Source organism: Salmo salar, chromosome 09 (assembly GCF_965601325.2).
Source record: "Salmo salar chromosome 09, fSalSal1, whole genome shotgun sequence".
Taxonomy (NCBI): Eukaryota; Metazoa; Chordata; class Actinopteri; order Salmoniformes; family Salmonidae; genus Salmo; species Salmo salar.
Genome location: NC_138299.1, coordinates 45,977,984 through 45,992,984, shown reverse-complemented (window position 1 = coordinate 45,992,984; position 15,001 = coordinate 45,977,984). Strand labels below are relative to the sequence as shown.

The window sequence follows — 15,001 nt, the reverse complement described above, 5'->3', positions numbered from 1 at the left end:
ATTTACATTTTTGTTTGAGACTTTACGTGGTGCTCCATAGGTTATGTCACAGAAGAAGATCGACAGCTGAACGGACCAATAGCAGCATAGATATGTCCCACAGCACCTGCCAATAGGACTTTATTGTTGACTGTAAACTATAAAACCATAGACCCCTTATAGTCAGAGCCTCTGTTTCAACCCTGTATAATAATATGTTACAGCATGCATATGCTTTTATTCAGTTTCGGACAAATATATTAGCACCCTTACACTTTTATTAAATAGTTTCCTATTTCTTCTGAAATGTGTTAAAATTGAAAAAATTAAAATGTTTGATCTCCACTCCTTGTTATTGGATGTTCAACATTGTTGAACCAATTTTATTTTTGTAAACTTAAGTTGACACAGAAAATAAAACACCCCAGAGGTAGTACTTGGTTTGCTGCCTCTGGTCCTGGGGGCCATGAACGTGCGCAAGGCATCATGGAATCATCACATTATCAGGTGTTTTGTAGTCCAATGTTCAACGCTGTGTCTACAAACTGGGTCTCCATTGAAGGCTGTGGGTCTTCCAGCAGGACAACGACCCCAAACAACCAGGAATGGTTCAAGAAGAGTTGCTGGAATGTTTCAACTTATTCTAGAAGAAATATGAAATTATTTTAAAAAAGTGCAAGGGTGCCAATATATTTTTCTACAACTGCATATACAGATGCTTCGTTCTAAACAACATGTCCATCCTGTTTCAATATATCCATACAAACTGTATTTCCAATATATCCATACATATGTCCAATATATCCACACTTATGTCCAATATAGCCATACAAAACATGAATATATTCAATATATTCAAGATAAACAATACATCTAGACGCCTTATAAAACAAACTCCCTGTCAGGTACTCCGACTACAATAACTTCTGTACTACTGATAATGATATTAAATGTGAAAAAATATATATTTTGGTATATTATATATTTGTTTCATTAGTCCATTGTTGATAAAGTCTGAAAATGTTTTCAAGATATATATCCTTCAAAATACAGCCGATATGATGTATTACTGTATTTTAAAAGTTATGTACTGTATCTTGAAAACATATTATCTCTCTCTTCTCTCTCTTCTGTCACCATGGTGTCAGTAAAGCATTAGTTAAAGTCCTGAGTAGATTCTGTTATTATACCGTCCCACATGGTTAAATACCTGGGAACCTCTTGTCACATCTTATGACACAACAACCCAGACTGTACACCCCTCTATACAGTAGAGAATATACACCCCTCTATACAGTAGAGAATATACACCCCTCTATACAGTAGAGAATATACACCCCTCCATACAGTAGAGAATATACACCCCTCCATACAGTAGAGAATATACACCCCTCCATACAGTAGAGAATATACACCCCTCCATACAGTAGAGAATATACACCCCTCTATACAGTAGAGAATATACACCCCTCCATACAGTAGAGAATATACACCCCTCTATACAGTAGAGAATATACACCCCTCCATACAGTAGAGAATATACACCCCTCTATACAGTAGAGAATATACACCCCTCCGTACAGTAGATAATATACACCCCTCCATATAGTAGAGAATATACACCCCTCTATACAGTAGAGAATATACACCCCTCCGTACAGTAGATAATATACACCCCTCCATACAGTAGATAATATACACCCCTCCATACAGTAGAGAATATACACCCCTCCATATAGAAGAGAATATACACCCCTCCATACAGTAGATAATATACACCCCTCTATACAGTAGAGAATATACACCCCTCTATACAGTAGAGAATATACACCCCTCTATACAGTAGAGAATATACACCCCTCTGTACAGTAGAGAATATACACCCCTCCATATAGTAGAGAATATACACCCCTCTATACAGTAGAGAAGATACACCCCTCTATACAGTAGATAATATACACCCCTCTATACAGTAGAGAATATACACCCCTCCATATACTAGAGAACATACACCCTTCTATACAGTAGCGAATATACACCCCTCTATACAGTAGAGAATATACACCCCTCCATATAGTAGAGAATATACACCCCTCTATACAGTAGATAATATACACCCCTCTATACAGTAGATAATATACACCCCTCTATACAGTAGAGAATATACACCCCTCTATACAGTAGAGAATATACATGCCTCCATATAGTAGAGAATATACACCCCTCTATACAGTAGAGAATATACACCCCTCTATACAGTAGAGAATATACACCCCTCTATACAGTAATGAATATACACCCCTCTATACAGTAGAGAATATACACCCCTCTATACAGTAGAGAATATACACCCCTCTATACAGTAGAGAATATACACCCCTCCATACAGTAGAGAATAATATACACCCCTCTATACAGTAGAGAATATACACCCCTCCTTGAAAATAAAATCATACATATATATAAGTTGTTTCTTGAACTATACAAATATACATTTTACATGATATCTTATGGTTTGTATAATACTATGATTGTTTCAAGTTTCAGTTAAACCCTTCGATTAAAATAACGAGTAAATGCTACTCTGACCTGGCAGAAACCTGTGCAATACCTCCCGTATAGATATTCCTAACCCAGAGAGGAGATCATAAAGTGCTTTCTGTGACTCAGTCAGTTCTGTGAGGGTTACAGATCTAGGACGTCCAGTTCTATGTCCTGTGAGGCTTACAGATCTAGGACGTCCAGTTCTATGTCTTGTGAGGGTTACAGGTCTAAGACTTCCAGTTCTATTTCCTGTGAGGGTTACAGATCTAGGACGTCCAGTTCTATGTCTTGTGAGGGTTACAGATCTAAGATGTCCAGTTCTATGTCCTGTGAGGGTTACAGATCTAGGACGTCCAGTTCTATGTCCTGTGAGGGTTACAGATCTAGGACGTCCAGTTCTATGTCCTGTGAGGGTTACAGATCTAGGACGTCCAGTTCTATGCCGCTCTCTTTAGGTTTCCTGCGTTTGATTCTGGCTGGAGATCGGCTCCTCCTCTGGCCTTTCCCCCCTGACCCTTCCCCCGCAGATGCCATCTTGTGTCCATCAGAGACCGTTTCAATGGTCTCTATCAGGGTTAAGGAGCACATTTGTGAAACTGGGTCTGATGCCCTGGGCTCCGGGTCTGTGTTCTCCATTGATCCTGGCTGGGACTCCACAGAGGTTCTGGTCATCTGGTGGATCAGAGGGATTTCTCTATTTCCCTCCGTCTCCTCACCCTCCTCTTCTTCAGGATTAAACTCCGCCACAGCATTCTCCTGCACCTCCCCCTCTCCTCCCTCTTCCTCATCCTCTGCTGACACCCCCACATTACCCGCTGTTTCTTGATCAGGAGTCTCCTCCTCTCCTCCCTCTGTCTCTCCCTCTACTCCGGTCTCTTCCTCTCCTCCTGTTTCTCCCTCCTCCTTTCCACTCTCTTTCTCTGTTGTTTCTCCTGCAGTGTTTTCATTATCTAACTCTCCCTTCTCTTCTTCCACCTTCAATTCAGACACCACATTGTTCTGCTCTGTCTCCTCTCCACCCTCCTCCTGCTCCTCCTCTGTTCCATCCTCCTCTGTCTCCTTCTCCACTGTCTCCTCTCTGTCAGTCATTTCACCACCCCCCTTCTCAGCTGCTCCCTCTCCAGTGTCTACTCCTTCCTTATCCTCGCCGTCCTCATCTCCCTCCTCCTCACCCTCACCCGTCTCCTCCCCCTCTACTGTCTCTTCCCCCACATCCTCCCACTCTGCTGTTTCAAGACCAGGATTTTCATTTCCTCCAGCTTCCTCCTGATCTCCTGCTTCATCTCCTCCCTGATCGCCTGCTTCAGCTTCCCCTGCTTCTTCCTCCTCCCCTTCTACTAACTCCTCCCCCTCTCTAGTCTCCGCCCCCTCCACACCATCTTCTCCTGCACTTTCACACCCCGTCTCTCCTTCCCCTGCCTCCTCCTCAGTTCCCTCCACCACTCCATCCTCCTCCTGTTCTTCAGCCCCTATTTCCTCAGCTATTTCCTCCTCTACTTCCCCCATCAGAGACTCAGCTCCGTGACTCTCCTGTCCCTCCTCCTCTCCCTCTCTCCCAGTCACTCCTTCCTCTTCCTTCTCAGAGATATCTTCCTCTATAACAGTTGGTATAATATCTTCCTTTGTCTCCTCCTCTTCCTCGTCTTCGTGTACCACCTCTAGATTCCCAACCTGCTCCTCCTCCTCCTCCTCCTCCTTCTTCTCCTCCTCTTCGAGGTTGTCATTGTTCTTCCCCTGTGTGGGGCTAGGGGGCGTCGGAGGCTCTGGGTCTTTCTTCATCTGCAGGATCTTACGCAGATCAAACGCCATCATCACCGGCGCCTTGGCAACCACAGCCTCCATTTTGATTGCCTTGTCCTCCGCCTTTTTCCGTATGCAGGCGTCGCAGGGACAGTACTCGTCCTCGCTGCGCTGGTCGCTAACATCACCTGAACCCTGCTCTCCATCACTCTCGTTTACCGACTGTACCTTCATGACCTTCAAAGCAAAGTCCGACTTTATTAGGAGTGCATTTATAGTAAAGCAATAATTTACAGTTGACAATAAAGTAGGAATTAAACACTATGTATTAAATGGATAGTGCAAGATTTTTCTACTTACCCAGAATAAGATGAAAGAAGTTGCTAACTAGCATTAGCGAAATTGCTAACTAGCGTTAGGGAAATTGCTAACTAGCGTTAGGGAAATTGCTAACTAGCGTTAGGGAAATTGCAAACTAGCGTTAGCGCAATGAATGGAAGTCTTGGGGATCAGCATGCCAGCATTCATTGTGCATTCACTGCCAAAATATCTTTAAAATCTTACTAAAAGTTTGTTTTAAAGCTGTTCAACTAAAATATCCCTAACTGGCCCCTCTCACCTTCAACCTCCGCCTCCTCTGGTCTGTTATGGTTGACTCCCGGGACATGTTAGGGGGTCGCGGCCCCCGGCCCGCCCGTCCCCGAATCTTCCTCAGTTCACGATCAATGCTCATCTGGATCCTCTTCTTCACCTCGTCTCTCAGCTCAGTGATCATAGTGTCCAACATCACATTGTTGTCTAGGTCCCAACGCACCTTCACAAACACAACAGTATTATCAAGATTATTTATAAAAATATATATTTATGATTTTCATGATGATGATTATTATTAATGCTGTTGTGTTTGTTGTTGTGGTTTTTATTATTGTTGTATCAGTACCTTTAACTCAGCCATGGCGTCTACGTAGTGGGTCATGAACTGTTTCTCCAGCTTCTTCAGCAGGTTGAGAACCCAGACAGGGTCAGGGTCCTGGGAGACACGCTTGGTGAGCAGCGCTCGTTGGACTGACGGGGGTGTCCCTGAGCTGGGGGTGTCCTCCGGGGTGTCTCTCTCTGTGTCAGTGGGGGATTTGTAGGCTGTGCTGTCTGAAGAGGATGGGCTCCCTGGGGTTTTGAGTCTCTCAAGGGTCTGCAGCATCTCACCTCTCCCTGGGGGCGACTCTGGGGGCGACTCATCCTCCCCTGGGCTGCTCCGCACTTGGCTGGCGATGTCTGGGGTCGCCGCGTCTGAAAGCAGCTCTGCTGATGCTGCTTCCTCTCCTCCTCCATCTGTCTCTCCCTCTCCTACCTCCCCCTCTCCTCGTCCATCTGTCTCTCCCTCTCCTACCTCCCCCTCTCCTCCTCCATCTGTCTCTCCCTCTCCTACCTCCCCCTCTCCTCGTCCATCTGCCCCTCCCTCTCCTCCTCCATCTGTCTTTCCCTCTCCTACCCCCCCCTCTCCTCCTCCATCTGTCTTTCCCTGTCCTACCTCCCCCTCTCCTCGTCCATCTGTCTCTCCCTCTCCTCCTCCATCTGTCTTTCCCTCTCCTATCCCCCCCTCTCCTCCTCCATCTGTCTCTCCCTCTCCTCCTGCACCTGTCTCTCCCTCTCCTGCCTCCCCCTCTCCTCCTCCATCTGCATCCCCCTCTCCTCCTCCTTCCCCTCCCTCTCCCTCCGCTATGAGAGTGATGTCACCCGCTGTTTTATCTGGTCTGGTCTTCCCAGAACCCCCAGACCCTGCTGAGCCGCTGGTCAGGTCCACACCAGAGTCTTTTAGCCTCTCCTTCTCCTCTGCGTCTCCCTCCTTCCTCTTCTGAAGGTCAGGCTTAGACAGCCACAGTGACTCTAGTATATCCATGACCTCTTGGTACCGCTGGTCCCTGTCAGGGCCTGGGGCTGCAACTGGAGAAGGGGGTGGGTCGATGAGCTGCAGCTGGGCCAGACAGTCCAGCAGACCTTTAGCAGAGGAGCTCAGTCTGTGTCCGTACACTGGACTTATCTGGAATAAAGAGACAGGTGGGAGAAATAAGGATTAGGAATACTGTAAATCAGATCAAAAAAGTGTTTTATTCTCCCCCTGAAAGTCACCAAACCATGTGAATATGACAATAAAAGTATTCAAATAATAACAGTTATTAGTATGCGATATACAGTGGGGAGAACAAGTATTTGATACACTGCCGATTTTGCAGGTTTTCCTACTTACAAAGCATGTAGAGGTCTGTAATTTTTATCATAGGTACACTTCAACTGTGAGAGACAGAATCTAAAACAAAAATCCAGAAAATCACATTGTACGATTTTTATGTAATTAATTTGAATTTTATTGCATGACATATGTATTTGATACATCAGAAAAGCAGAACTTAATATTTGGTACAGAAACCTTTGTTTGCAATTACAGAGATCATACGTTTCCTGTAATTCTTGACCAGGTTTGCACACACTGCAGCAGGGATTTGGCCCACTCCTCCACACAGACCTTCTCCAGATCCTTCAGGTTTCAGGGCTGTCGCTGGGCAATACGGACTTTCAGCTCCCTCCAAAGATATTCTATTGGGTTCAGGTCTGGAGACTGGCTAGGCCACTCCAGGACCTTGAGATGCTTCTTACGGAGCCACTCCTTAGTTGCCCTGGCTGTGTGTTTCGGGTCGTTGTCATGCTGGAACACCCAGCCACAACCCATCTTCAATGCTCTTACTGAGGGAAGGAGGTTGTTGGCCAAGATCTCGCGATACATGGCCCCATCCATCCTCCCCTCAATACGGTGCAGTCGTCCTGTCCCCTTTGCAGAAAAGCATCCCCAAAGAATGATGTTTCCACCTCCATGCTTCACGGTTGGGATGGTGTTCTTGGGGTTGTACTCATCCTTCTTCTTCCTCCAAACACGGCGAGTGGAGTTTAGACCAAAAAGCTCTATTTTTGTCTCATCAGACCACATGACCTTCTCCCATTCCTCCTCTGGATCATCCAGATGGTCATTGGCAAACTTCAGACGGGCCTGGACATGCGCTGGCTTGAGCAGGGGGACCTTGCGTGCGCTGCAGGATTTTAATCCATGACGGTGTAGTGTTACTAATGGTTTTCTTTGAGACTGTAGTCCCAGCTCTCTTCAGGTCATTGACCAGGTCCTGCCGTGTAGTTCTGGGCTGATCCCTCACCTTCCTCATGATCATTGATCCCCACGAGGTGAGATCTTGCATGGAGCCCCAGACCGAGGGTGATTGACCGTCAACTTGAACTTCTTCCATTTTCTAATAAATGCGCCAACAGTTGTTGCCTTCTCACCAAGCTGCTTGCCTATTGTCCTGTAGCCCATCCCAGCCTTATGCAGGTCTACAATTTTATCCCTGATGTCCTTACACAGCTCTCTGGTCTTGGCCATTGTGGAGAGGTTGGAGTCTGTTTGATTGAGTGTGTGGACAGGTGTCTTTTATACAGGTAACGAGTTCAAACAGGTGCAGTTAAAGAAAAAAACTAACAGGTCTGTGAGAGCCAGAATTCTTACTGGTTGGTAGGTGATCAAATACTTATGTCATGCAATAAAATGAAAAATAATTACTTAAAAATCATACAATGTGATTTTCTGGATTTTTGTTTTAGATTCCGTCTCTCACAGTTGAAGTGTACCTATGATAAAAATTACAGACCTCATGCTTTGTAAGTAGGAATACCTGCAAAATCGTCAGTGTATCAAATACTTGTTCTCCCCACTGTATATGTAAAACTATACTGTAACGTATATAACCCTATGAGTAAAAGACGTCTCGTGCTCACTGCGAAGTAAAAGTATGTAAGTAAAAGTCTAGAAACAGGAAATACCTCGGGTAGGGAGCTGCATCGGCCCAGTGTAGGGTTCAGTAAAACCTTCATTACTGCCACAGATGAGTGGCAGCTCCAAGGCAGCTCTGACTCTCTACTGAGGAACAGGTGGTGATGACAAGAAGAACTGATGTCATTGTTGGGCGGGGCTGGGTCAGAGCAGCAGTCAGCACACTCAGAGCACTCTCCCTCCTCTTCTGCTCCTACCTCCCTCTCTTCTTCTTTTTTAACCTCCTCTTCTTCTTTATCTTTCTTCTCCTTCTCCCCCACTGCTGCTTCCTCCTCTCCCCTCTTTTCCTCCTCCTCTTTCACCTCTCCCTCTTCCTCTGGTTGCCGGGCAGCCTTCTTTACTTCCTCTTCCTGTTGTCCTGTTTCAGCCGTGTTCTCCAGCTCCTCTTCCACTTCCTGTTGTCCTGTTTCAGCCATGTTCTCCAGATCCACTTCCTCTTCCCGTTGTCCTGTTTCAGCCATGTTCTCCTGCTCCTCTTCCTCTTGTCCTGTTTCAGCCGTGTTCCCCTGCTCCATCTCTGTAGTTTCAACCGGTTCTTGTTTCTCCTCAGTCTCCTCTCCTCCCTGTCCATCTGTTTCCCCTCCTTTCTCATCTCCTTCCTCTCTTTTTACTTCTGTCTCGTCAATTCCCTCGTTCATCTCATCTTCAGGGTTATCCATGCCGCTGTCAGCAGGGATACCTCTCAGCCAATCACTGACAACGTCATTGGGCGAGGTTTTGGGCAGACAGAGGGGACCCAGCTCCTCTAGCTCTGCCTCTTCTTGTTTGAGCTTCCTCCTCCTCTGGCTACTCCCACTCTTCCCACTATCAGGGATGCTAACCTTTGAACCTGCAGGGCTGGAGGGGTGCGAGGCGGCCATGTTCCTCCTGAGCAGGTCAGCTGCAGACAGGGACTGGGAGAGGAGGCTATCGCTGACGCTGGCTGTCCCCAGCTGGATGGCGGGTCTGGAGCCCTCGGAGGGATTGAAGGACTGGGAGGTAGGGTTTCCCGCTTGGGCTGACTTTGGTTTGGAATTCCCTTTGATCACAATCTTATCCGTTTTGGAGGTTTTAACAGAGCGAACGCTGCCCGTGTCACTCTGAGCTTTGACCCTGTGAAATTTCACTTGCAGGAAGGAGGCCCTTGTCTCTGGCCTCTCATCGTCCTGGGCCTCGCTGGCCTTCTGAACTTTCACCTTTGACCTGGTGGAGCGGGCGGAGGAAGCCGCTCTGGAGTCTCCTTCTGCTTTAGCAGGGCTCTTAGAATGTACTCTGGGAGTTTTCTTCTCTGTGACATGATCGCGGACATCATCATCTCTGTGTGCAGCCTTGCTGGCAGGTCGGCTCGTGGCTTGACTTTGAGACTCCTCTTTGGTCTCGGTGGTGGCAGGCGGTGTCTGATTGGTGGATTTACTACTGGCTTGTGATGTTCTGGAGAGGGGTCTGGTGATGGAGGAATCTTCTTTTCTTTTGGGTTTTGTGCTTAATGCGGATTTCACACTGCCTGTCTCAAGGTAATTTCCTGTAGTGCTGGGGGCAGGTCTAACATCTCTCTCACCTCTCTCTTTTTTCAGGTGCAGAAACGCACTTCTGTTACTACCATTAGACTTATGAGATGTACTGGCGCAAGCTGGTCTCTCCTCTGTTTTCTCTCCCTCCCTGTCAACCCCTGTTGTTTCAATGGCAGGGCTGTCTGCAGTTTTAGGTGCTGGACAGACCGCTGTAGTACTTCCAGTACAGGTGGACTTGTGAGATCTGCTGGACTTTGCTGAAGCATTAGATTTAGTCGACATGGCACTCGCTGGTTTCTCTGTCCCCTCTCCCTTCTTGTCTCTTCTGGTGGTCTCAATAACATCAGCTTGATCTGCAGCCGTCCTACTACTGGAGGACTTATGAGACCTGTTGGACTTGACAGAGGCGGTGGATTTGTTTCTCTGTTCTTTTCCACCTGTCGTCTCGATAGCAGGAACATCTTGAGCCACTGGAGAGACTTCTCTACTACTTCCATTACAGGTGGGCCTGTTAGACCTGCGGGACTTTGCTGAAGCGTTAGATTTAGCTGACATGACACTGGCTGCTCTCTCTTCCTCCTCTCCGACCTCGTCTCCTCCCATTGTTTCAACAACAGGGACGTTGGCTGGTTTAGAGCTTGGAGTCTCAACCCTCCTGCTGCAGGTAGATTTATGAGACCTGCTGGACTTGACTGAAGCACTGGTTTTAGCTGAGATGGCGCTCGCCGGTCTCTCTTCTGTGTCTCCAGCAGCAGTTGTATCGTCAACCGTCTCCTCTCCCCCTGTCGTCATAATAACAGGGATGTCTTTAGTCCCTGGAGTCTCAGCCCTGACACTTTTACTGCAGGTAGACTTGAGGGACCTGCTGCAATTTGACGTGGCACTTGCTGCTCTCTTCTCTCCCTCAGCATCTACAGTAGGCTCAGTTGCTGGTACCTCTGGTGAGTTGGAGGAAGGGGCCCGTTCTGCTTTGCTGCAGGTAGACTTGTGAGATCTGCTAGATTTCACTGAGGCGTTATTGTTATCCAACATGGCGCTCGCTGGTCTCTCCTCTGTTTCTTCGGCAGCAGCAGCAGACCCATTCTCATGTCCTTCTGTTGTTTCAATAGCAGGGATGTCTTTAGCAACAGGTGTCTCATCCCTAACACTCCTACTACAGGTAGACTTGTGAGACCTGCTAGATTTGACAGAAGCACTGGTTTTAGCTGACAATGCACTTGCTGTCTTCTCTTCCTCTGTTTTCTCCGCTGGATCGTTGACAGGAGTTTCACATGCGGCTGGCTTTGGAGAGGTAGCTTTACAGGCAGACTTGTGGGACCTGTTGAACTTGATAGAAGCCCTAGTTTTAGCTGACATTGCTCTTGCTTCTCTCTCCTCTCCCTCATCATCTCCTGTAGACTTACAGGACCTACGGGACTTTGCTGAAGCGTTGGTTTTAGCTGACAATGCACTCGCTGCCCTCTCCTCTGCGTCTGCTGGATCGTTGACTAGAGTTTCACTCGCTGCTGGCTTTGGAGAAACAACTCTAATATTCCTACTGCAGGTCAACTTATGAGACCTGCTGGACTTGGCTGAGAGGTTAGATTTAACAGACATGGAGATCATTGCTCTCTCCTCTCCCTCATCCTCTCCAGTAGGTTCAGGTTCAGTAGCTGGTACCTCTGGTGAGTTGGGGGAAGGGGCCTGTTCTGCTTTGCTGCAGGTAGACTTACAGGACCGACGAGACTTTGCTGAGAGGTTAGATTTAACAGACATGGAGCTCTCTGCCCTCTCCTCTGTTTTCTCTCCCTCTTCTGCCTCTTCACCTTCACCTGTTGTCTCAATAGCAGTGACTTCAGGTGTTTCAGAGCTGGCAGAAGCAGCCCTAACATTAGGACTTTTGGTAGACTTATGGGATCTGCTGGACTTTGCTGAAGCGTTAGATAAAGCTGACATGGCACTGGCTCCTCTCTCCTCTGTCTCTGCTGCTCCTGTATCCTCAGCAACGTCTGGTTCTGATCTGGGAGATGATGCCCTCTCTGAAGCTTTGGTGGACCCATCTGCTTTGCTACAGGTAGACTTATGAGACCTGCTGGACTTGCCTGAGAGATTAGATTTAGCCGACATAATGCTTGCTGCTCTCTGCTCTCCTCCATCTTCTACCTCTCCGTCTTTCACTTCTCCCTCTCCCTCCATCTGTTCCTCCATCTCTTCCTCCATGTCTGAAAGGGATTCTGAGGCTTTAGACTTATGGGAGGTTCTAGAGGTCCTGCCCTTGACTGAAGAGAAGGATTTGGCTGAGAGGACACTGGCTGCTCTCTCCTCTTTCTCCCCCTCCTCTCTTTTCTCTCCAACCTCCATCTCTCCCTCCTTCCCTGTATCCTCTCCCTCCGTCCCTGTATCTTCTCCCTCCTCGGGCAGAGACATGTGTGACATCTTGCTGGCTGCTCGGCCCTCTTGGTAGTAGTGGGTACAGTTGGACCTGTTGGTCCTCTGAGAAAATCCACACTCATCTGAGCCACCTGAGAGTGCGCTCCCTGACCTCTCCTCTTCCTCTTCTTCTTGAGATCGCTTTGACCTATGTGACTTCTGTGAGGGGCAGGATACAGGGTCGTACCCTTGGTCACACCCCCCACAGTGAGAACATACACTGGACCCCATAGACCCCACGGACCCAATGGACCCCCCCGAGCCACCGGAGAGGCCGGTGTGAGTGGACATAACGCTGACTGCCCTCTTCCCCCCCTGCTCAGCTTCATCATCTCCCTCCTCTGGAGCCACAGGGGTCCTGATTCTGTTGGAGGGAGATCTGGATCCGTGGGAAGCTTGGCTGGCCTTCGACCACGAGTTGTCCACTCTCTCCTTGTCGACCTTAGGGGTGACTTCTCCTCTGCAGCAGGAGCACGAGTTACTAGAATGCCGGGAGAAGGTTCTGCTCCCTCTCTCCTCACCCACGTCACACCTTTTCTCTTCCCTCTCCCCCACCTCCTCTCCCTGTAGGGTAGGGGCAGGGGTGTGTTTTCTGCTCCTGGAGGAAGTAGACATAGGGCTGGGAGGTTGTGGGGTGAAGGGGAGGGCTTGTGGGGGGTCGTTGCTATGGCAGCAGCGTGAGACACTGGGAGGGAGGTCATCCACATCGTCCTGAAGTGCTTGGAGCACATGGGAGGAGCTAGACAGAGGACGCTCCTCCCCCTGGTTGTCTGTGGCACTCAGGTTAAGCTCGCTGCGGCTGCAGCTGCTGCTGACTGTACACACCTCTACCATCCCTCCATCCCTCTCCACCTCCAGCCGACGCTGTACCTCCTCCCTGACGCAGCACTCCTGGACAACCCTTCCGGGCTCTGAGCACTCCCTGTGGGTCGCCCGCCTCCTCACCAACTTGCTGGAGCGGCAGGAGGAGGAGGAGCTTGAGGAGTGGGTGTGTCTAACCCTGGAGTGGGAGTGCTTAGAAGTCTGGATGTGGGTGGGGTTCTCCCAAAGGTCATACTCCGGGTCCTGTCTCTGGAAGCAGCAGGCATAGTGTGACTGTGGAGGCTTGGGGGTGTAGTCTGCAGCTTCAACAACACAGGAGGAGGAGTCAGAGTTTGAGCAGCTTTCTAATTGGCCTTGCTGCAGGAAACAACGATAACAATAGATTTTATTTGTAAAGCACATTTCATACACACAGCAGCTTACTGAACAAATAAAAATATATATCACAAAACTAGAGTAATATAAAACAACAAAAGCCAAAAAGGCATATCAAAGTGTACCTGTAAGTAGCAGGGCTGGGCGTCCCTGAGCGGACAGCAGTCATTGGTCAGAGAGTCAGAGGGAGACTTCTTAATCTCCGTGGACCACTGGAGCATCTTGTCGTTATGGAGACGAAACCGCACCCTCATCTCCACAGACAGGCTGCCATCTTTGTTCACCAGTACCCGCTTCTCTATGTCATCGTTAAGCACCGCCTCCTTGCCACCGTGGGAGTGGGGACAGCTGCTGAGGCCATTAGGATAGGACTTGTCAGAGGACAGAGAGAAACGGGCGGAGCGATTGGAAGAGTCTGAGAGAGGATGGAGGATGGTTTTCTTAGTCTCCAGACCAAAGTTTACTAGAGAGAGAGAGAGAAAGAGAGAGAGAGAGAGAGAGAGAGAGAGAGAGAGAGAGAGAGAGAGAGAGAGAGAGAGAGAGCAAAACAAATTGGAAAGATTAGTCATATTGTTCACTTGATATTCAATAGTAACACACACTACCACTCACAGACACACACTACCACTCACAGAGAGACAGTACCACTCACAGACACACACTACCACTCACAGACACACACTACCACTCACAGAGAGACAATACCACTCACAGAGAGACACTACCACTCACAGAGAGACACTACCACTCACGGACACACACTACCACTCATAGAGAGACACAACCACTCACAGACACAACCACTCACAGACACACTCTACCACTCACAGACACACACTACCACTCACAGACACACACTACCACTCACAGACACACACTACCACTCACAGAGAGACACTACCACTCACAGAGAGACACTACCACTCACAGAGAGACACTACCACTCACAGAGAGACACTACCACTCACAGAGAGACACTACCACTCACAGACACACTCTACCACTCACAGACACACACTACCACTCACAGAGAGACACTACCACGCACAGAGAGACACTACCACTCACAGACACACACTACCACTCACAGAGAGACACTACCACTCACAGACACACTACCACTCACAGACACACACTACCACTCACAGAGAGACACTACCATTCACAGACACACACATCCTGACCTACCGTTCTTCTTGCTGCCGTGTCCTTCGCTGCAGACACTAGACCGTGACCGAGCTCCCTGACCGTTACCAGGTGACCGGGCTCCGGTAGCGGGAGACCGGGCCCCACTGCCAGGTGACCTGTGTCAATCAATCAATAAACCAATCAAAATACCACAACAGAATACAGTGTAATAGCATAGATCCGTATACTAACCGCATCCCCAGTCCAGGGAGTTTCTCCTCAGAGCGCTTGGTTACATAGTCCAGGAGTAGAGGTCTGAAGGGCTCCCGACCCACACACACCAACACACCTGGACACGTCATCAGGCTCTGTGCACTGTCAATCTACACACACACACACACACACACACCACACACACACACACCCACGTTAGTGCACATACACTAACAAAACTGGATACGTCAGGCTCTGGACACTGTCAATCTACACAACCCTATACCTCCCCCCCTCCCCCCTCCAAGACACCACACAGTCCCCGTCCTACCTCCCCCTCCCCCCCTCCAACACACCACACACTCCCAGTCCTCCCTCCCTCTCCCCCTCCTCAACACACCACACACTCCCAGTCCTCCCTCCCCCTCCA

The 15,001-nt window shown here is 48.6% G+C and overlaps 1 protein-coding gene across 1 annotated transcript; it reads right to left on the bottom strand.

Annotated features, from left to right (window-relative positions):
* Positions 1–2,937: 2,937 nt before the first annotated feature.
* Positions 2,938–14,735, bottom strand: LOC123744626 (uncharacterized). The gene is made up of 7 exons (XM_082955494.1): positions 14,419–14,735; positions 13,356–13,693; positions 8,125–13,212; positions 5,204–6,301; positions 4,883–5,077; positions 3,702–4,500; positions 2,938–3,317 (listed from the first exon to the last, which is right to left on the bottom strand). The coding sequence occupies exons 2-7, from the start codon at positions 13,482–13,484 to the stop codon at positions 2,938–2,940; spliced, it is 7,689 nt and encodes a 2,562-aa protein (XP_082811620.1). The 5' UTR covers positions 13,485–13,693; positions 14,419–14,735.
* Positions 14,736–15,001: the final 266 nt, after the last annotated feature.

Bases quoted from the DNA above. Each gene is read 5' to 3' on its own strand.
- LOC123744626 (XM_082955494.1), bottom strand. From the start codon at position 13,484: ATGAGGGTGCGGTTTCGTCTCCATAACGACAAGATGCTCCAGTGGTCC. The intron at 13,213-13,355 runs GTACACTTTGAT...TGTTTCCTGCAG, and splicing joins CCCAGCCCTGCTACTTACAG to CAAGGCCAATTAGAAAGCTG. The intron at 5,078-5,203 runs GTACTGATACAA...GTGTTTGTGAAG, and splicing joins ACGCCATGGCTGAGTTAAAG to GTGCGTTGGGACCTAGACAA.